At 42.5% G+C, this 21,226-nt stretch overlaps 2 protein-coding genes and 1 long non-coding RNA gene across 7 annotated transcripts; 2 read left to right on the forward strand and 1 right to left on the reverse strand.

Annotated features, from left to right (window-relative positions):
* Positions 1-3,925: 3,925 nt before the first annotated feature.
* Positions 3,926-5,746, reverse strand: LOC140581908 (uncharacterized). The gene is made up of 3 exons (XR_011984954.1): positions 5,520-5,746; positions 5,040-5,117; positions 3,926-4,728 (listed from the first exon to the last, which is right to left on the reverse strand). It is a non-coding gene; the product is annotated as an uncharacterized lncRNA (long non-coding RNA).
* On the forward strand, positions 4,749-8,508 carry LOC140581907 (serine/threonine-protein kinase PLK3-like). Of its 2 annotated transcripts, none has more exons than XM_072705752.1 (10): positions 4,749-4,845; positions 5,926-6,045; positions 6,187-6,285; positions 6,379-6,495; positions 6,586-6,715; positions 6,880-6,967; positions 7,066-7,161; positions 7,296-7,491; positions 7,593-7,716; positions 7,804-8,508. In XM_072705752.1, exons 1-10 carry the CDS (start codon positions 4,834-4,836, stop codon positions 7,938-7,940), a joined length of 1,119 nt encoding a protein of 372 aa, XP_072561853.1. In that variant the 5' UTR covers positions 4,749-4,833; the 3' UTR covers positions 7,941-8,508. The 2 variants fall into 2 exon arrangements, with proteins under 2 accessions (XP_072561853.1, XP_072561854.1); XM_072705753.1 differs by lacking the exon at positions 4,749-4,845 and adding an exon at positions 5,025-5,127.
* Positions 8,509-16,146: 7,638 nt separating this feature from the next.
* LOC140581989 (serine/threonine-protein kinase PLK3-like) lies at positions 16,147-20,849 on the forward strand. Of its 4 annotated transcripts, none has more exons than XM_072706016.1 (10): positions 16,151-16,284; positions 17,382-17,501; positions 17,643-17,741; positions 17,835-17,951; positions 18,922-19,051; positions 19,216-19,303; positions 19,402-19,497; positions 19,632-19,827; positions 19,929-20,052; positions 20,140-20,849. In XM_072706016.1, exons 1-10 carry the CDS (start codon positions 16,273-16,275, stop codon positions 20,274-20,276), a joined length of 1,119 nt encoding a protein of 372 aa, XP_072562117.1. In that variant the 5' UTR covers positions 16,151-16,272; the 3' UTR covers positions 20,277-20,849. The 4 variants fall into 4 exon arrangements, with proteins under 4 accessions (XP_072562120.1, XP_072562117.1, XP_072562119.1 ...); XM_072706018.1 differs by having other exon boundaries at positions 16,166-16,263; XM_072706017.1 differs by lacking the exon at positions 16,151-16,284 and adding an exon at positions 16,404-16,558.
* Positions 20,850-21,226: the final 377 nt, after the last annotated feature.

A 21,226-nucleotide genomic window follows, 5' to 3' on the forward strand; every position in this document is an offset into this window, starting at 1 on the left:
GTCTAAGTTATTTTGCGTAGTCCATTTTAGGACATATATCAATCTATTGGCAAGAAAGTAGTTGTAGAAATTGGGAAGCTCCAAACCCCCACAGTTTTTGGATTTCTGTAAAGTTTTTAAACTTATTCGTGGTGGTTTGGATTTTCATAGATATTTTGAAACTAAGGAGTCCAATGATTTAAACCAAGTCCGCGGAGGTTGACTCGGAACCATTGAGAACATGTAGTTAATTTTTGGTAGGATCATCATTTTGATTGTAGCTACTCTTCCCAGAAGTGATGTGGGTAGATTGTTCCACCGTGCAAGGTCATCTTCTATCTTTTTAAGCAGCGGACTATAATTTAATCGCGTCAGATCTGACAGCTTGGCAGAAATGTTAATACCCAGATATCTAATGTTCCCAGATTGAAGTGGGATAGTTGGATTGGACTGGAAGTCACAAGATATTGGAAGAGTAGTCGACTTGTTCCAATTAATAGAGTAATCTGATATGGAGGAGAATTTTTCTATAAGTCTTATCGTCTCCGTGAGGGAACCCTGTGTATTTTGAAGAAAAAGTAATACATCATCTGCATAAAGACTAATTTTATGGGTTATACTTGCTGTTTGAATACCTTTGATATTATTATTATTCCGAATTGCTGCTGCCAATGGTTCAATAAATATAGAAAATAGTGATGGAGAAAGTGGACAACCTTGCCTAGTGCCCCTTCTGAGAGTGAAGCTTGGGGAGATTTGATCATTCGTTTTTACACAGGCTTTAGGTGAACTGTATAAAATTTTAATCCAGGTTACGAAGTTCTCACGAAATCCAAATTTTAGTAAGGTTGCCATTAGAAATTTCCAGTTGACCCTGTCAAAAGCCTTTTCTGCGTCCAATGACATGATTATGGCTTCCTTATTTTGAATGTTGCAGTAGTCTATTACGCCAATTAGTCTCCTCATGTTGTTAGTGGACTGTCTGCCTTTAATGAAACCCGTTTGATCTGGATGTATTATATAAGGTGTCACTTTTTCAATTCTACTAGCCAGTGCCTTGCTGATGATTTTAAGGTCCGCATTTATAAGTGATATTGGTCGGTAGCTAGAGGGGAGAGCAGGATCTTTGTCAGGTTTGAGGAGCAGGTTAATGTCTGCACAATTCATATTTGGAGGGATGCTGCCAGTTTCTTTAATTTCTATAACCATTCTATGGAAGAGTGGTGCTAGCAGAGGCCAAAATATTTTGTAGAATTCTGCTGGAAATCCATCTGGACCTGGGGCTTTCCCGTTAGGCATACATTGTAGTGCATCATGAAGTTCCACTATTGAGAGAGGTAACTCTAATGCCGTTATTTGTTCATTAAACAAGTGCTTCTTGTTTAACAGACAAGTTCGCTATTAACTCACTCAAACGTCCAACATCAGCATTTTCTTGGTTAACCTCCGTGTCGATACACTGCAGAAGTCTAGTTGTAGCCCCTCGTATTGCTCTTCGTTTCCTAATTAATCTACCCATTTGTTCATCCGTTTCCATTTCGACGTTTGTTGACTAACTTCCCGGGTTTCGGCACCAAATTTACTATTGTATTCTTCGTTTTCAAGTTAGCCAGCATAAAACCACGGACAACTCAAAAGGTCTCTCCTTTATTATTCTTCAAAAAAAACTCTTGCATGCTGGTATTTGCATGGTATCATGGGTAATGATGTTCAACCATATTGTATTATGTTATCATCAAATACAATTCAGTCTAATCAGAAACGAAATAATTATGCATATTAAATCAACAAACATAAATAATATATTATAATTAAACGAACAAACAACTTTAAATATATAGTTGCAACAGAGGCAAAAACTCGGGTTTGGGAAGAGTTTGGTGAGGCCATGGAAAATGACTTCCGGACGGCTTTGAGGCGATTCTGGTCCACCATCCGGCGGCTCCGGGCGGGAAAGCGGTGCAACATCAACACTGTTTATGGTGGGGATGGGGTGCTGCTGACCTCAACCCGGGACGTTTTGGGTCAGTGGAAGGAGTACTTTGAAGACCTCCTCAATCCCACCGACACGTCTTCCAATGTGGAAGCAGAGTATGGGGACTTGGGTGTGGACTCCCCTATCTCTGGGGTGGAGGTCGCTGAGGTGGTTAAAAAGCTCCTCGGTGGCCAGGCCCCGGGGGTGGATGAGATCCGCCCAGAGTTCCTTAAGGCTCTGGATGCTGTGGGGCTGTCCTGGTTGACACGCATTTGCAGCATCGCATGGACATCGGGGGCAGTGCCTCTGGACTGGCAGACCGGGGTGGTGGTCCCCCTCTTTAAGAAGGGGGACCAGAGGGTGTGTTCTAACTATAGGTGGATCAAACTCCTCAGCCTCCCTGGTAAGGTCTATTCGGGGGTTCTGGAGAGGAGGGTCCGCTGGATTGTCGAACCTCGGATTCAGAAGGAGCAGTGTGGTTTTCGCCCCGGCCGTGGAACAGTGGACCAGCTCTATACTCTCCGCAGGGTTCTGGAGGGTTCATGGGAGTTTGCCCAACCAGTCTACATGTGTTTTGCGGACTTGGAGAAGGCATTCGACCGTGTCCCTCGGGGAGTCCTGTGGGGCGTGCTCCGGGAGTATGGGGTGCTGGGCTTCCTTTTAAGGGCTGTTCGGTCCCCGTATGACCGGTGCCAGAGTCTGGTCCGCATGGGCGGCAATAAGTCGGACTTGTTTCCGGTGAGGGTTGGACTCCGTCAGGGCTGCCCTTTGTCACCGATTGTGTTCATAGTTTTTATGGATAGAATTTCTAGGTGCAGCCAGGGCGTTGAGGGTGTCCGGTTTGGTGACCTCAGGATTAGGTCTCTGCTTTTTGCAGATGATGTGGTCCTGTTGGCTTCATCGGACCATGACCTTCAGCTCTCGCTGGGACAGTTCGCAGCCGAGTGTGATATATCCATCCATCCATCCATCCATTTTCCATACTTGCTTGTCCTATTCAAGGTTGCTTAGGTCCAGGTCTCATGCAAAAACCTGTGGTAGCAAGGCAGGGAATAACCCATTGCAGTCTTGGTTTGTCTCCTTTGTGAAATACCAAACCTTGCTTGCCAGACCTTGCCACTTTTTTTCAACATTTTAAAAGAAGAACACAGAGAGACATTTTCATTGCTAATTGCCACACCGCAATGAGATGTGGCTGTTTTATTATGTAAAAAAGCATACACTTCAGCTGCATTTCATGCCTTAGTTGTGATATATTTATCAGTACATATAAAAGGTGTGTAAAAGCAGGTTATTTGCGATGGTGCATAGCTGCCTTCATACTCTACTCCTGCAGCATGCTGTTCAGTCTGGACAAGCGTATGTCACATCACAGTGCACCACCAGACTCCCTGCACTCTCTCTTTCAGCAGTGGAATAGAGGGGATCTCTGGGCTCTTCTGTCTCCATCTTCATCAGCGCTGGATCTCTTGCCAGCAGCCCAGCGACTAGTGCTGCCATCAGCAGCCAGAAAGATGTTCATCAATTAAGGGAAAAAAGGCAGACACAATGTAACGGATAGATGCTAAGTCAGCATTATGTAATGCAAAATAGAATAGGTCAGTGGTTTTAATGAACACAATCACTATATTTAAAAAAAAAAATTACACTCTTATGCTGTGATATATTCATGTATGTTTTTGAGTATTGAGGCATATTGTAAACACTTAGTGAGTAACACTGTTGCCTCGCACCTCCTGGACTATTGCCTTCACTCCGTGTCCATGTGTGTCCTACATGCTAACACATGCAGTCAGGCTAATTAATGTCTCTGAATTTCCCATTGTGTATGACTATGTGTGCATCCAGAATCATTGGAGGCCCATGTGGTTTCACTGCCTAGCGCGCCCCTGGAACCCGCTGCTCATGATGTCAGACAAGCACAAACAACAGGAGTACAGAAGACTTCTTGTTGTTTAATGTTGTGGTTTTTCCTTCCCCGCCAAATCAGAAGTCAGAAGCCACTCGTGTAGATCCAAGTTCAGTCTTTATTACAACAATGAGGTTGCAACCAAGGCCGGACACTTACAAGTGTGTCCATACTGTTTTACACCAATTTTTATACATTTTCCTATCATACCAAACCTTGGCAGCTTCAGCCTGTTGCACATTGTCTAAGTAGAGGGTTGATGATATATTTGTCCTTCAACATAGTGATAAGATATAACACTAATAAAGCTAGATATTCATACATTCAGGGCTAACATAAAGAAGCTAACAGAAACAGAATTACACGATAAAGTACATTTAGTTTTTAGCAGTCTATTATTATATTTCTTATTAAATAGATTTATACAATCACTCGTATGTCAGCTCTTTCCTATAACTCATGTGTTTTTGTTTTTTTATATATATATTTTATTCAGAATAATTTACATACAACGTCAGAAAATATTATATAACAATGAACAATACCAGAGATAAAATATTGTCTACATATATAGTCTACATACATAACAATGCATAGCAATTCATTAGAAAATATGATACCACATGTACATCCAGCAACATAAATAAATATCTCGTGTTTTCCAAGCATTCAAGCCGAACGCTAACGTTGCCCCTCAGTATCTCTGCCACTCAGCGGGTGTGAGCGCAGTGACTTCCGTCTGCTGTGACGTTATGGGCATAAGCTTTGCAGTATGAGGAGCGTAAGAATATCAGATAAGAAGATGATGATTATGCTGGAAGTATTTTACGGTTTTCTCAACTAGTAGGACGCTAATTTGCAATCTCTGTAAAAGGAAGAAAAAAAGTTTTGAGAGGCAGAAGTAGCGTTTAGTGGAAAATCCCACTGAACAAAGCGCAGACAATTGTGCCTGACAACGCGAGTACGTAATATGAGAAAAACAGTGAGTGATTTGGGAGTCGCTAGCTTGGGCATCTTGCAAGATATTCAAACTGACGCATAAAACAATTGGATGCACAGACAAAGTTTCTAGTAGTAGTAATTAAAGGTTTTGTGGCATACATTTTCCATCTGTATTTGCTAGTTTAACAAACAATAATAGGCCTATATGAAGTATAAATATGTATATTATATTACTATATTATAGCAAAAAAACGATGTTCCCTCGGTGTAGCTCCCTCGTGGAACTGGTTAATTTCGCCTTTCCAAATCCAGCTTGAAAAAAGTGAGGAGGAAAATATGTAACAAATTAATAGCATGCACAGCCTGCAGAATTACTAAAAAAAACTTGCAAAGAAACATTAAATACATCCTTGGCTGCATATGCCACAAAGGGAAATTGTCGGTCTACGTTATTGTAACTAATTAACTTTCATTTCCAGAATTCAACAATGTCCGTGCTTGCGGCTTGCTTATCACAGGAATCGTATATATATATATATATATATACAGTATATATATTTTTTTTTCTATTTTCCCCCTTTTTTGGTATTAATCGTATATTAAGTATATTACTCCAGCACAATAACAGTGCGATTCCTAAATTAAATAATAAATATACTTAACTAAATGCAACTTAAATTCCCCTTTATAAAATAATATCATGGCAACAGTTACATTGGCTAATTGCCGGCTTCCTCTCCGCTCGGTATATTAGCAGTACGGAGGCAGGGCTCCGCGCGCCATTTACAGCCGCTGCCCGTGGTGTTTGTTTCCCTCCCTTGGGTTTGGGTACCTGAAAAGGGTACAAAAAGCGTGTCAGATGGTTGATTTAATATTTTCATGAAAACTAGAGCACGATCGAGTTACGGAAATTGATTTTTTTTTTTTTGATCGAACTATATAATGCCGATGGGTGTGTTTGCAGAAAAGTTTTATTTAATACCTGTGATTTTTTTGAAAAAAAAAAACATGTTCATGTTTTCGTTCGAATTTCCGATGCAGTTGCGTAGTCATGGAACGTACCTTGTTCCGTTGCCTAGTTACTACAGACGCTCCCTCTGCGTTCTCTGTCTTTCTCCAGTCTTACTGCAACATGGCTTGTCCTGCATGGCTCGAAGCTCAGCGGAGAAATGAAGTGCCTGAGATCGTCTTTGATCCCAGAAATGAGCGGTTTTACCGCAAACTGGAACTGTTGGGAGAAGTATGAACTATAAAGATATTTTACACAATTAAGTTGCAATTTATTAGTCTTACTGTAGAGTAGATTCCGGAAAATGGACAATCAGCCACACAATTAGATATGGCAGAAATTCTTAAAATCTTAATACACTTGTGATTTTAGGGAGGTTTTGCGAAATGCTATAAGATGTTGGACATTTTCAGCGGAGAGATCTTTGCGGTCAAGGTAATTCCTATAAAGGACTCTGCTGGAATAAAAGAGGTATGTGGTCTGAATCCTGCTTGAAGTCAGCCCCCTTCACAGTTAAACTGCATTTCCCTTATGCTCATCGTGGTAACGCGTCTGACATTTCAGAGTCTCCGAGAAGTGGAGATTATGAAGAGGCTGCAACACCAGCAAGTCGTGAATTTTTCCCATCATATTGAAGATGAGAAATTCATGTACATCTTCATGGAGCTGTGCAGTAAGGGGGTGAGCCCAGTTGTTTCTGGCCTTTGCAGACAGTTTGTTAAGGTTAAGACTATATGTCGACTCACGCCGTCCTTCCTTTTCCCATTCCAGTCGATGCTAGACATCCTACAGGAAAGAGAGACTCTGAGCAAGCCTGAAGTGCGCTTTTACCTGAGGCAGCTCATCGAGGCTTTAAAATACATGCATGGTGAAGGCATTCTCCACAGGGACCTCAAATTAGGTATGTGTGCGTGTACACGTGATTTGTTTTATTCTTCACGTTAGTGTTGGTATTTTACATGGCATTTCCTGTGTGGTTTATATGATTGCTGCCTGCTGTTGTATTCTGCAATTGTTTAATGCCTGGTGTTATTAGGTGAAGTATTTGAGTCATTGGTCTTTCAGAGAACCTATTATTAACGGAGAACCTTCAACTGAAACTGGCCGACTTTGGACTGGCAACGAAGCTGGAGCCACTGAAAATGAGGCAGAAGTGGGTTGTTTTTCTTAGATTCTCTAGCAAATCTTTCAAATTGCTCATGCAGCAGGCTAAAGGACGTGTATACTGTTTTCATTTTGTGTGTGTTGTAGACGCTTTTGTGGCACTAAAGAGTATGCGGCTCCTGAGGTGTGGAAGATGGAGGGACACGGGCCAGAGGCAGATGTTTGGGCGCTGGGGTGTATCATGTATGTATACCTTCTCAATCGTCCTCACAGTCAGAATGCAGAGTCAAGAATGCATGGTATCTGAAATGCACCTATGCAGAATGTTGTTATATGCAATTGAAACTCAAATGCCTTTGCTCATTTTCTCAATACAGGTATACAATGCTAGTTGGTGCATACCCCTTTGATGGCACAGCTATGGAAATCATGCAGCGTGTCACAGAAGGACAATACACTCTACCCAAGACCCTCTCCTCATCAGCCCGGAAACTGATTTCTTGGATGCTTCAAAGGGATCCACAGGATCGGCCCACGTTAGACCAAATCCTGAGCCACAAGTTCTTCACTAAGGTTAGTGCACATGCAAACTGCTGGTCTGCTGAGTTCAATAATATTCATGCGTCCTGAGGAATTGGTTTGCTCAACCGAAACATCATAAACTACAACCCTAGGGCTTCACTCCTGAGGAACTTCCATCGAATAGCTACCACAGGGTGCCAAGATTTGGAGCTAAACGTGTGAAGAAGTTCTTTGTCAGGCTGTTCTGGCGCATGTTTGGAAAAAGGAGGCCCAAAGGTAAGCTCCTTCAACACAGACCTTGCTAGTCCAGTATCTCTCAGTTCATCAGGCTCAGATACCTGATTTTCCCATGTTTTCTTGCAGATATGCCCGGCAGCCAATGTAAAGTGAAAATCAGCAGAGAGAACAGCAGCCCTTTGGTCTGTAGCAGGGGTGTCCGAACCTGTTTTAGTGAGGGCCACATAAAGAAAAATATTCTGAGGGTTGGGCCAACATATTAGATGTTAGCTATATCAGCCCATCTCTTGCGTATTTAATTTAAATTCGGCAAATTTGGTCAATAAATTGTAATTATGTTTAATAATTTAATTTGTTTACGTCATACCCTGCTCGTCCGCTCCTCCCGTGTGCCATGCCCCCTCCAGGACTGGAGTTTGAGATCCCTGGTGTAGGAGCTATCTTGTTAAAAACAGCACCATCTAGTGTAAAATCTTAGAAGTACAACAGTCAATTTTCATGTGTGGGCCACATTCCATTATGCTTTTGCAATTTGAAGTGGGCCAATTAGAAATGGACAGTGGGCCGCAGTCGGCCCGCAGGCCGTAGTTTGGACACCCCTGGTCTATGGTGAAGCTTGTGGAACCAAATGCCAGCTCACATGTGGTTGCCAAGGTTGAAAACAGGCAGCTGAGCATCGCATCAGAAGCAAAGAAGTCAAGAATGTCTTTCCGGGCAAATCTTTCACATGGACACTTCTTGAGTCTATGCTGGGCAAGCAAATTTAAATGTTCATTTGTCCTGCCTGCCATATGTGTCTCAAATAAATCAGTGTGATTTTTTTTTACTGTGGTTATTGTCTATTGGCTTTTTATTTTTAACCCAGAGGGATTTTAATATTTATATTTGTCTATTTATTATTGTTTGTCTGTTTTGTGTGTGTGTGTGTGTGTGTACAGTAACGTGATTTATGAAATCACTTATTAAGCCAGTCGTAACTCATTCTTCAGTTACATATGTGTACTGTATATAACCTAACTATGTATGGTCCAATCTCCAGTAGAATTAACAGGAGTCCCATGTTCAGTAAAAGAACAGAAATACTGGAAAGCATCTGACTGGGGATCTCTTATTATATGCATTACCAGTGTTGTATGGTGTTCTTTCCACAAAATACTGGAAGCACCTCTTCCTTCTTGTTTTTGGAATTTATACTCTGCTTCAGGAAAAGGTTAAACTGGTTGACATTATTACTGCTGAGAAAGTACTGAAGAAATTTGTTATGGTGTTTGAAAGGTTGTACAGTAAGATGAACATCTCTTAATGTGCATTTGATGACAAGTGTGAGAAACTGGGGTCCTATTGAACTCGGTTCATATTTTAGCACATATTTTAGCACAATTGAATGCACTGTTGCTAGATGTAATTTCTAATGATCCTACCTTGAACAGAGTAGCGCCTAAAATTTGAATGCTTCAACAGTAAAAGCGAATTGAGGAATTAACAGCAGAATTGTTAATACAACTGTTCTCTGTAATGGGTACCGTTGTTTATATGGTTTACGTGAGATGTTGTTTGCAGACATTTATAAGGTGTATGTTATGCAATGTCATGTGCTCCCATGTCCTGGGGGAGGCGGGGGACATTGAGTCCGAATGGGCCATGTTCCGCGCCTCCATTGTGGAGGCGGCTGACCGGAGCTGTGGTGCGGCAATCCGCGAATCCGCTGGTGGACACCAGTGGTGAGAGATGCCGTCAAGCTGAAGAAGGAGTCCTATCGGGCCTTTTTAGCCTGTGGGACTCCAGAGGCAGCTGACAGGTACCGGCAGGCCAAGCGGGATGCAGCTTCGGCGGTCGCTGAGGCTATTGTATTCTTCGTTTTCAAGTTAGCCAGCATAAAACCACGGACAACTCAAAAGGTCTCTCCTTTATTATTCTTCAAAAAAAACTCTTGCATGCTGGTATTTGCATGGTATCATGGGTAATGATGTTCAACCATATTGTATTATGTTATCATCAAATACAATTCAGTCTAATCAGAAACGAAATCATTATGCATATTAAATCAACAAACATAAATAATATATTATAATTAAACGAACAAACAACTTTAAATATATAGTTGCAACAGACTCCCCCCCGATGAACCCTTAGTTCATCATTTAAATCTCCAAATTATATAACAATTGAACTGGTCTTCTCAGTAAGGTTCCAGACGATGTGCGGACTGCACAGGACCGAACTTTCCCATCACGACCAGGAAACAGGTCCTCCACTCTTCCTAGCTTCCAAGTCTGTCTTGGCACGTTGTCATTCCCAAGGAGGACAATATCTCCCACCTTTAACAAAGTAGGTTGCAATGTGTTGGAACAATGGGCTGACTTTAGGCTCAACAGGTAATCCTTTCGCCAGCTGTTCCAGAAAATTGTAAGGAGCCGTTGCCGGTACCGCCATCTCTTTGTAATCTTTTCTCTGTTCAGATTGGCATTCTCAGAGTCAGCCGTAAACTGCTTCGGTGGTAAAGAGGTAAGTCTTTTTCCCACAAGAAAATGGGCTGGCGTCAGTGGCTGTGGTTCATCCAGGTCATTGCTGACAAATGTAAGTGGTCTGGAGTTTAGGATGGCTTCTACCTCTGTCAGAATGGTGGTAAGCTCTTCAAAGTTCAGGGAAGCACGTCCTAGAACCTTTCTCAGGCAGCTTTTCACTGATCTAACTAGCCTTTCCCAGAAACCACCCCACCAGGCAGCTCTTTCAGCGATGAATCGCCAATGTATACCCCTTTTTGAGAAATGTTCTAAAAGTTGCTGCTCTTTAATTCCTTGCCATAGCTCTTTCAGATCTCTGTCAGCTCGTTTGAAGGTTTTTGCATTATCCGAATAAATGACCTTGCATAGTCCCCTTCTAGCGACAAATCTTTTCAGAGCTAACAGGAAATGTTCTGTTGTTTGACTGGAGACGAGCTCTAAATGTACTGCTCTGGTCACTGCACAAGTGAATAATGCAACATAGGCCTTGTCAAGGGTGCTGCCGCTCTTGACAAACAGTGGCCCAGCAAAATCCAAACCAGTGATTTCAAATGGAGGAGATTCTGTAATTCTGTCACGAGGCAATGGAGCAGTAACCTGTTGTACAGGCTTCGCCTTGAATCTTCTGCAGACATTACACCGCGATAGAACACTTTTCACCATCTGTCTCCCTCGCAATATCCAGTGTCTTTCTCTTAATTGAACCAGAGTGTCTCGCACACCTGCATGCATCAGGTGTTCATGGTTGTGCTGAACTAACAGTTCACAATATTTGCCTTTCGCAGGCAAGATCCATGGGTGCTGTTGCCTGAAGCTGAAGTCGGATTGCTGCAACCTGCCTCCAACACACAACAATCCATCCTCATCCAAGAACGGCCTTAACTCTCTAATCTTTGAATCTTTGTTTAAAGCCGTCCCAGTTTCCAAAAGTGACACTTCATTTGCAAAGCCTTGTCGTTGCGTCAACTTCATCCAGAACTTTTCTGCCTCAAACAATTCTTCTGCGGTCAGTTCTCCTTTCCTTTTTGTGGTCAAGCGTGTGTTGTCGGCAAATCTTCTTATCCAGGCTGTTATTCGCAATACTGTCACCAGCTTACTGTGTTTTTGTAGGTCTAATACTGGATTCGTTGCTTCATGCTCTTCACTGCTTAGCTGTACTGTTACATATTCACTTACTTCCAGCTCTTCTCTGACCATGTCATTTTCCACTGAATAGTCATCAGACTCTTTCTCAGGTTCAGATAAGACCAGAAACTCAGGCCCTCTCCACCACAGGTGACTCCGACTCAGGTTCACCACAGTCTGGCCACGGGTGGGGAGATCAGCTGGGTTCTCTTTACCCTTACAGTGAGACCATGATGCAGGGTCCGTCAGGGATTGAATTTCTGTCACTCGGTTGGCAACAAACTGTTTCCACTTATGTGCTGAGCTGTGAATCCAGTGTAGTACGATCATTGAGTCTGTCCACATGTAAAGTTGATAGGTTTCCATTTTAAGCAGATTTATCAAGTTTCTTCCCAGCCGGGCTCCTATCAGTGCTCCCATTAGCTCCAAACGCGGCAATGACAGCTTCTTCAAAGGAGCAACTCTGGATTTGGATGCAACCAGTCTAGCAGCCAGCTTTCTGTCTTTCTGCTCCAACTGTAAGTAGGCGACAGCACTGTACGCCTTTTCACTGGCGTCACAGAACACATGGAGTCTAGATGCACTGCCACTCTGCTCCACTCTTTCTCCATACCAGCGTGGTATAGATATTTGGTGAATCACTGGGAGCTCAGAACACCAGCTAATCCATTGTTGATTCAGATCAGGTGGAAGTTCTTCATCCCAGTCAAGCCCTCTTTCCCACATCTCTTGCAGCAGACATTTAACTCTTATGGTGAAAGGGGTTAAAAACCCTATGGGATCAAAGATGCTGGCTGAGTGCTGAAGAACACTCCTTTTGGTGCTCTTCCTCATTGGTTTTTTCAACAGAGGTCTTAGATCAAACACAAAGTCGTCAGTTTGGGTCCTCCACACTAAGCCAAGTACCTTGAGCACTGTTCCATGGGCCTCTGGTTCTTCAGCTTGGCCAATAGGTGTCTGCTTCCACCTTTCCTTCAGTGCTGTAGAGTTAGTCATCCACTTACACAGGTTCATGCCAGCAGCAGACATGATTTCCTTTGCTCTGGTTGTCACAGAGACTGCCTCTTCGACGTCACCAACACTGGCAATAAAATCATCAACATATAATGACTCTTTAATAAGCTGGGCAATATGAGGCTGTTCTTCATACTGCCGAAGATGCTTTCTCACTGTAGCTGCTAACAAGAATAGACTTGATGACACTCCAAACACCACTCTGGACATTCCTCAACACGCACAGCTTTTCATCAACATCTTCCTTCGGGGTAGCAGTGAACCACAAAAACCTCACCGCATCTCTGTCCCTTTCTGCAAGAGAGATCTGCAAAAAGGCTTGCTTAATGTCGGCCATAAATGCAATTTCATGCAGTCGGAATCTGATCAATATGCCAAGCAGATCTGGATTCAGGTTCGGACCAGTAGACAGACAGTTATTTAGTGAGGGACAGCCTTCTTCATGCGAAGAGGCATCAAACACCACTCTTAGCTTTGTTGTCATCTTATCCTCTCGTACCACAGCATGGTGAGGTAAGTAGTATTCGACAGGTGATGTTAAACACTCACCCTGGTTCACTTCTTCAGCAATGCCCTGTTGAAGATAATCCTCTATTACTTCACTGTATCTCTGGAAGATGACTGCATCATTCCATTTCGACGTTTGTTGACTAACTTCCCGGGTTTCGGCACCAAATTTACTATTGTATTCTTCGTTTTCAAGTTAGCCAGCATAAAACCACGGACAACTCAAAAGGTCTCTCCTTTATTATTCTTCAAAAAAAACTCTTGCATGCTGGTATTTGCATGGTATCATGGGTAATGATGTTCAACCATATTGTATTATGTTATCATCAAATACAATTCAGTCTAATCAGAAACGAAATAATTATGCATATTAAATCAACAAACATAAATAATATATTATAATTAAACGAACAAACAACTTTAAATATATAGTTGCAACAGAGGCAAAAACTCGGGTTTGGGAAGAGTTTGGTGAGGCCATGGAAAATGACTTCCGGACGGCTTTGAGGCGATTCTGGTCCACCATCCGGCGGCTCCGGGCGGGAAAGCGGTGCAACATCAACACTGTTTATGGTGGGGATGGGGTGCTGCTGACCTCAACCCGGGACGTTTTGGGTCAGTGGAAGGAGTACTTTGAAGACCTCCTCAATCCCACCGACACGTCTTCCAATGTGGAAGCAGAGTATGGGGACTTGGGTGTGGACTCCCCTATCTCTGGGGTGGAGGTCGCTGAGGTGGTTAAAAAGCTCCTCGGTGGCCAGGCCCCGGGGGTGGATGAGATCCGCCCAGAGTTCCTTAAGGCTCTGGATGCTGTGGGGCTGTCCTGGTTGACACGCATTTGCAGCATCGCATGGACATCGGGGGCAGTGCCTCTGGACTGGCAGACCGGGGTGGTGGTCCCCCTCTTTAAGAAGGGGGACCAGAGGGTGTGTTCTAACTATAGGTGGATCAAACTCCTCAGCCTCCCTGGTAAGGTCTATTCGGGGGTTCTGGAGAGGAGGGTCCGCTGGATTGTCGAACCTCGGATTCAGAAGGAGCAGTGTGGTTTTCGCCCCGGCCGTGGAACAGTGGACCAGCTCTATACTCTCCGCAGGGTTCTGGAGGGTTCATGGGAGTTTGCCCAACCAGTCTACATGTGTTTTGCGGACTTGGAGAAGGCATTCGACCGTGTCCCTCGGGGAGTCCTGTGGGGCGTGCTCCGGGAGTATGGGGTGCTGGGCTTCCTTTTAAGGGCTGTTCGGTCCCCGTATGACCGGTGCCAGAGTCTGGTCCGCATGGGCGGCAATAAGTCGGACTTGTTTCCGGTGAGGGTTGGACTCCGTCAGGGCTGCCCTTTGTCACCGATTGTGTTCATAGTTTTTATGGATAGAATTTCTAGGTGCAGCCAGGGCGTTGAGGGTGTCCGGTTTGGTGACCTCAGGATTAGGTCTCTGCTTTTTGCAGATGATGTGGTCCTGTTGGCCTCATCGGACCATGACCTTCAGCTCTCGCTGGGACAGTTCGCAGCCGAGTGTGATATATCCATCCATCCATCCATCCATTTTCCATACTTGCTTGTCCTATTCAAGGTTGCTTAGGTCCAGGTCTCATGCAAAAACCTGTGGTAGCAAGGCAGGGAATAACCCATTGCAGTCTTGGTTTGTCTCCTTTGTGAAATACCAAACCTTGCTTGCCAGACCTTGCCACTTTTTTTCAACATTTTAAAAGAAGAACACAGAGAGACATTTTCATTGCTAATTGCCACACCGCAATGAGATGTGGCTGTTTTATTATGTAAAAAAGCATACACTTCAGCTGCATTTCATGCCTTAGTTGTGATATATTTATCAGTACATATAAAAGGTGTGTAAAAGCAGGTTATTTGCGATGGTGCATAGCTGCCTTCATACTCTACTCCTGCAGCATGCTGTTCAGTCTGGACAAGCGTATGTCACATCACAGTGCACCACCAGACTCCCTGCACTCTCTCTTTCAGCAGTGGAATAGAGGGGATCTCTGGGCTCTTCTGTCTCCATCTTCATCAGCGCTGGATCTCTTGCCAGCAGCCCAGCGACTAGTGCTGCCATCAGCAGCCAGAAAGATGTTCATCAATTAAGGGAAAAAAGGCAGACACAATGTAACGGATAGATGCTAAGTCAGCATTATGTAATGCAAAATAGAATAGGTCAGTGGTTTTAATGAACACAATCACTATATTTAAAAAAAAAAATTACACTCTTATGCTGTGATATATTCATGTATGTTTTTGAGTATTGAGGCATATTGTAAACACTTAGTGAGTAACACTGTTGCCTCGCACCTCCTGGACTATTGCCTTCACTCCGTGTCCATGTGTGTCCTACATGCTAACACATGCAGTCAGGCTAATTAATGTCTCTGAATTTCCCATTGTGTATGACTATGTGTGCATCCAGAATCATTGGAGGCCCATGTGGTTTCACTGCCTAGCGCGCCCCTGGAACCCGCTGCTCATGATGTCAGACAAGCACAAACAACAGGAGTACAGAAGACTTCTTGTTGTTTAATGTTGTGGTTTTTCCTTCCCCGCCAAATCAGAAGTCAGAAGCCACTCGTGTAGATCCAAGTTCAGTCTTTATTACAACAATGAGGTTGCAACCAAGGCCGGACACTTACAAGTGTGTCCATACTGTTTTACACCAATTTTTATACATTTTCCTGTCGTACCAAAACTTGGCAGCTTCAGCCTGTTGCACATTGTCTAAGTAGAGGGTTGATGATATATTTGTCCTTCAACATAGTGATAAGATATAACACTAATAAAGCTAGATATTCATACATTCAGGGCTAACATAAAGAAGCTAACAGAAACACAATTACACAATAAAGTACATTTAGTTTTTAGCAGTCTATTATTATATTTCTTATTAAATAGATTTATACAATCACTCGTATGTCAGCTCTTTCCTATAACTCATGTGTTTTTGTTTTTTTATATATATATTTTATTCAGAATAATTTACATACAACGTCAGAAAATATTATATAACAATGAACAATACCAGAGATAAAATATTGTCTACATATATAGTCTACATACATAACAATGCATAGCAATTCATTAGAAAATATGATACCACATGTACATCCAGCAATATAAATAAATATCTCGTGTTTTCCAAGCATTCAAGCCGAACGCTAACGTTGCCCCTCAGTATCTCTGCCACTCAGCGGGTGTGAGCGCAGTGACTTCCGTCTGCTGTGACGTTAAGGGCATAAGCTTTGCAGTATGAGGAGCGTAAGAATATCAGATAAGAAGATGATGATTATGCTGGAAGTATTTTACGGTTTTCTCAACTAGTAGGACGCTAATTTGCAATCTCTGTAAAAGGAAGAAAAAAAGTTTTGAGAGGCAGAAGTAGCGTTTAGTGGAAAATCCCACTGAACAAAGCGCAGACAATTGTGCCTGACAACGCGAGTACGTAATATGAGAAAAACAGTGAGTGATTTGGGAGTCGCTAGCTTGGGCATCTTGCAAGATATTCAAACTGACGCATAAAACAATTGGATGCACAGACAAAGTTTCTAGTAGTAGTAATTAAAGGTTTTGTTTTTCCATCTGTATTTGCTAGTTTAACAAACAATAATAGGCCTATATGAAGTATAAATATGTATATTATATTACTATATTATAGCAAAAAAACGATGTTCCCTCGGTGTAGCTCCCTCGTGGAACTGGTTAATTTCGCCTTTCCAAATCCAGCTTGAAAAAAGTGAGGAGGAAAATATGTAACAAATTAATAGCGTGCACAGCCTGCAGAATTACTAAAAAAAACTTGCAAAGAAACATTAAATACATCCTTGGCTGCATATGCCACAAAGGGAAATTGTCGGTCTACGTTATTGTAACTAATTAACTTTCATTTCCAGAGTTCAACAATGTCCGTGCTTGCGGCTTGCTTATCACAGGAATCGTATATATATATATATATATATACAGTATATATATTTTTTTTTCTATTTTCCCCCTTTTTTGGTATTAATCGTATATTAAGTATATTACTCCAGCACAATAACAGTGCGATTCCTAAATTAAATAATAAATATACTTAACTAAATGCAACTTAAATTCCCCTTTATAAAATAATATCATGGCAACAGTTACATTGGCTAATTGCCGGCTTCCTCTCCGCTCGGTATATTAGCAGTACGGAGGCAGGGCTCCGCGCGCCATTTACAGCCGCTGCCCGTGGTGTTTGTTTCCCTCCCTTGGGTTTGGGTACCTGAAAAGGGTACAAAAAGCGTGTCAGATGGTTGATTTAATATTTTCATGAAAACTAGAGCACGCCAAACTCTTAGGGTGTACATTGTGATCGAGTTACGGAAATTGATTATTTTTTTTTTTGATCGAACTATATAATGCCGATGGGTGTGTTTGCAGAAAAGTTTTATTTAATACCTGTGATTTTTTTGAAAAAAAAAACATGTTCATGTTTTCGTTCGAATTTCCGATGCAGTTGCGTAGTCATGGAACGTACCTTGTTCCGTTGCCTAGTTACTACAGACGCTCCCTCTGCGGTCTCTTTCTTTCTCCAGTCTTACTGCAACATGGCTTGTCCTGCATGGCTCGAAGCTCAGCGGAGAAATGAAGTGCCTGAGATCGTCTTTGATCCCAGAAATGAGCGGTTTTACCGCAAACTGGAACTGTTGGGAGAAGTATGAACTATAAAGATATTTTACACAATTAAGTTGCAATTTATTAGTCTTACTGTAGAGTAGATTCCGGAAAATGGACAATCAGCCACACAATTAGATATGGCAGAAATTCTTAAAATCTTAATACACTTGTGATTTTAGGGAGGTTTTGCGAAATGCTATAAGATGATGGACATTTTCAGTGGAGAGATCTTTGCGGTCAAGGTAATTCCTATAAAGGACTCTGCTGGAATAAAAGAGGTATGTGGTCTGAATCCTGCTTGAAGTCAGCCCCCTTCACAGTTAAACTGCATTTCCCTTATGCTCATCGTGGTAACGCGTCTGACATTTCAGAGTCTCCGAGAAGTGGAGATTATGAAGAGGCTGCAACACCAGCAAGTCGTGAATTTTTCCCATCATATTGAAGATGAGAAATTCATGTACATCTTCATGGAGCTGTGCAGTAGGGGGGTGAGCCCAGTTGTTTCTGGCCTTTGCAGACAGTTTGTTAAGGTTAAGACTAGAGATGCACCGATACCGATATTCGGATCGGTATCGGCGCCGATCCAGACCTATTTGACGGATCGGGAATCGGCCATGCGTGACCGATCCACGTCCTATACTTACTTATTTAGTTTTTGGCAATCAATCGCACGACAGCTCTTTCCCATTTTACATGTGTGTTTTTGCGGAATTCAAATCGAACGCTATCACTGCCCCTAAGTCTTTTTTGCTACTCAGTGGGTGTGAGTACAGTGACTTCCGCCTGCTGTGAGGTCATGCGCATACCCTTCGCAGTACGAGGAGCGTAAGATAAGACGTGACGATCTGGGAGTATTTTAGGCTTTTAACAGAAATCGGAAGCACAGCGTTTTGCAATCTATGTAAAATAAGGTTTTGAGGTGGGAATAGCGTTTAATGGAAAATCCCATTTAACAAAGCGCACGCAACTGCGAGACAAAACAAAGCAATGGATGATTTGGGAGTCGCTAACTTAATTGGACTGTTTTGCGAACTCGTTGCTTGAGATACAAGAGGGGCTGCCATCGCAACAAAAGTGTAACTGCGCTGATGCCAATGGGAGAAAAACTGTTAAAATTTTAAGCATTCGCCACTTGTGTATATTTGCTTTGAAGATATTCATATTGAACTGCAAATGCCTCAAAAACGCTTAAAACAAATGAGGTGGAACAGTACGTTATGTATGTTTGTAGTAGCCTAATTAAATATTTTTTGTCATACATTTTTTCCATCTGTATTTACTAGCTTAAAAAAAATAATATGTAAAGTATAACAAAGTAAAAAGAGCTCTTGTATCGGAATCTGTATCGGTATCGGCAGTTGTGTATCGGAATCGGATCGGAACTGAAAAAACGTGGATCGCCCATCTCTAGGTAAGACTCTATGTCGACTCACGCCGTCCTTTCTTTTCCCATTCCAGTCGATGCTAGACATCCTACAGGAAAGAGAGACTCTGAGCAAGCCTGAAGTGCGCTTTTACCTGAGGCAGCTCATCGAGGCTTTAAAATACATGCATGGTGAAGGCATTCTCCACAGGGACCTCAAATTAGGTATGTGTGCGTGTACACGTGATTTGTTTTATTCTTCACGTTAGTGTTGGTATTTTACATGGCATTTCCTGTGTGGTTTATATGATTGCTGCCTGCTGTTGTATTCTGCATTTGTTTAATGCCTGGTGTTATTAGGTGAAGTATTTGAGTCATTGGTCTTTCAGAGAACCTATTATTAACGGAGAACCTTCAACTGAAACTGGCCGACTTTGGACTGGCAACGAAGCTGAAGCCACTGAAAATGAGGCAGAAGTGGGTTGTTTTTCTTAGATTCTCTAGCAAATCTTTCAAATTGCTCATGCAGCAGGCTAAAGGACGTGTATACTGTTTTCATTTTGTGTGTGTTGTAGACGCTTTTGTGGCACTAGAGAGTATGCGGCTCCTGAGGTGTGGAAGATGGAGGGACACGGGCCAGAGGCAGATGTTTGGGCGCTGGGGTGTATCATGTATGTATACCTTCTCAATCGTCCTCACAGTCAGAATGCAGAGTCAAGAATGCATGGTATCTGAAATGCACCTATGCAGAATGTTGTTATATGCAATTGAAACTCAAATGCCTTTGCTCATTTTCTCAATACAGGTATACAATGCTAGTTGGTGCATACCCCTTTGATGGCACAGCTATGGAAATCATGCAGCGTGTCACAGAAGGACAATACACTCTACCCAAGACCCTCTCCTCATCAGCCCGGAAACTGATTTCTTGGATGCTTCAAAGGGATCCACAGGATCGGCCCACGTTAGACCAAATCCTGAGCCACAAGTTCTTCACTAAGGTTAGTGCACATGCAAACTGCTGGTCTGCTGAGTTCAATAATATTCATGCGTCCTGAGGAATTGGTTTGCTCAACCGAAACATCATAAACTACAACCCTAGGGCTTCACTCCTGAGGAACTTCCATTGAATAGCTACCACAGGGTGCCAAGATTTAGAGCTAAACGTGTGAAGAAGTTCTTTGTCAGGCTGTTCTGGCGCATGTTTGGAAAAAGGAGGCCCAAAGGTAAGCTCCTTCAACACAGACCTTGCTAGTCCAGTATCTCTCAGTTCATCAGGCTCAGATACCTGATTTTCCCATGTTTTCTTGCAGATATGCCCGGCAGCCAATGTAAAGTCAAAATCAGCAGAGAGAACAGCAGCCCTTTGGTCTGTAGCAGGGGTGTCCGAACCTGTTTTAGTGAGGGCTACATAAAGAAAAATATTCTGAGGGTTGGGCCAACATATTAGATGTTAGCTATATCAGCCCATCTCTTACGTATTTAATTTAAATTAGGCAAATTTGGTCAATAAATTGTAATTATGTTTAATAATTTAATGTGTTTACGTCATGCCCTGCTCGTCTGCTCCTCCCGTGTGCCATGCCCCCTCCAGGACTGGAGTTTGAGATCCCTGGTGTAGGAGCTATGTTGTTAAAAACAGCACCATCTAGTGTAAAATCTTAGAAGTACAACAGTCAATTTTCATGTGTGGGCCACATTCCATTATGCTTTTGCAATTTGAAGTGGGCCAATTAGAAATGGACAGTGGGCCGCAGTCGGCCCGCAGGCTGTAGTTTGGACACCCCTGGTCTATAGTGAAGCTCAGCTTGTGGAACCAAATGCCAGCTCACATGTGGTTGCCAAGGTTGAAAACAGGCAGCTGAGCATCGCATCAGAAGCAAAGAAGTCAAGAATGTCTTTCCGGGCAAATTTTTCACATGGACACTTCTTGAGTCTATGCTGGGCAAGCAAATTTAAATGTTCATTTGTCCTGGCTGCCATATGTGTCTCAAATAAATAAGTGTGATTTTTTTTTACTGTGGTTATTGTCTATTGGCTTTTTATTTTTAACCCAGAGGGATATTAATATTTATATTTGTCAATTTATTATTGTTTGTCTGTTTTGTGTGTGTGTGTGTCTGTGTACAGTAACGTGGTTTATGAAATCACTTATTAAAAAGCCAGTCATAACTCATTCTTCAGTTACTGTACATATGTGTATATAACCTAACTATGTATGGTCCAACCTCCAATAGAATTAACAGGAGTCCCATGTTCAGTAAAAGAACGGAAATACTGGAAAGCATCTGACTGGGGATCTCTTATTATATGCATTACCAGTGTTGTATGGTGTTCTTTCCACAAAATACTGGAACCACCTCTTCCTTCTTGTTTTTGGAATTTATACTCTGCTTCAGG

Source organism: Paramormyrops kingsleyae, chromosome 23 (genome assembly GCF_048594095.1).
Source record: "Paramormyrops kingsleyae isolate MSU_618 chromosome 23, PKINGS_0.4, whole genome shotgun sequence".
Taxonomy (NCBI): Eukaryota; Metazoa; Chordata; class Actinopteri; order Osteoglossiformes; family Mormyridae; genus Paramormyrops; species Paramormyrops kingsleyae.

What these genes read in the sequence shown, in the direction of transcription:
- LOC140581907 (XM_072705752.1), top strand. An exon ending in CCACTGAAAATGAGGCAGAA is followed by an intron (nt 6,968 to 7,065) that starts GTGGGTTGTTTT and finishes TGTGTGTTGTAG; the next exon opens with ACGCTTTTGTGGCACTAAAG. An exon ending in GCCACAAGTTCTTCACTAAG is followed by an intron (nt 7,492 to 7,592) that starts GTTAGTGCACAT and finishes CTACAACCCTAG; the next exon opens with GGCTTCACTCCTGAGGAACT.
- LOC140581989 (XM_072706016.1), top strand. An exon ending in ACTCTGCTGGAATAAAAGAG is followed by an intron (nt 17,742 to 17,834) that starts GTATGTGGTCTG and finishes CTGACATTTCAG; the next exon opens with AGTCTCCGAGAAGTGGAGAT. An exon ending in CCACAGGGACCTCAAATTAG is followed by an intron (nt 19,052 to 19,215) that starts GTATGTGTGCGT and finishes TTGGTCTTTCAG; the next exon opens with AGAACCTATTATTAACGGAG.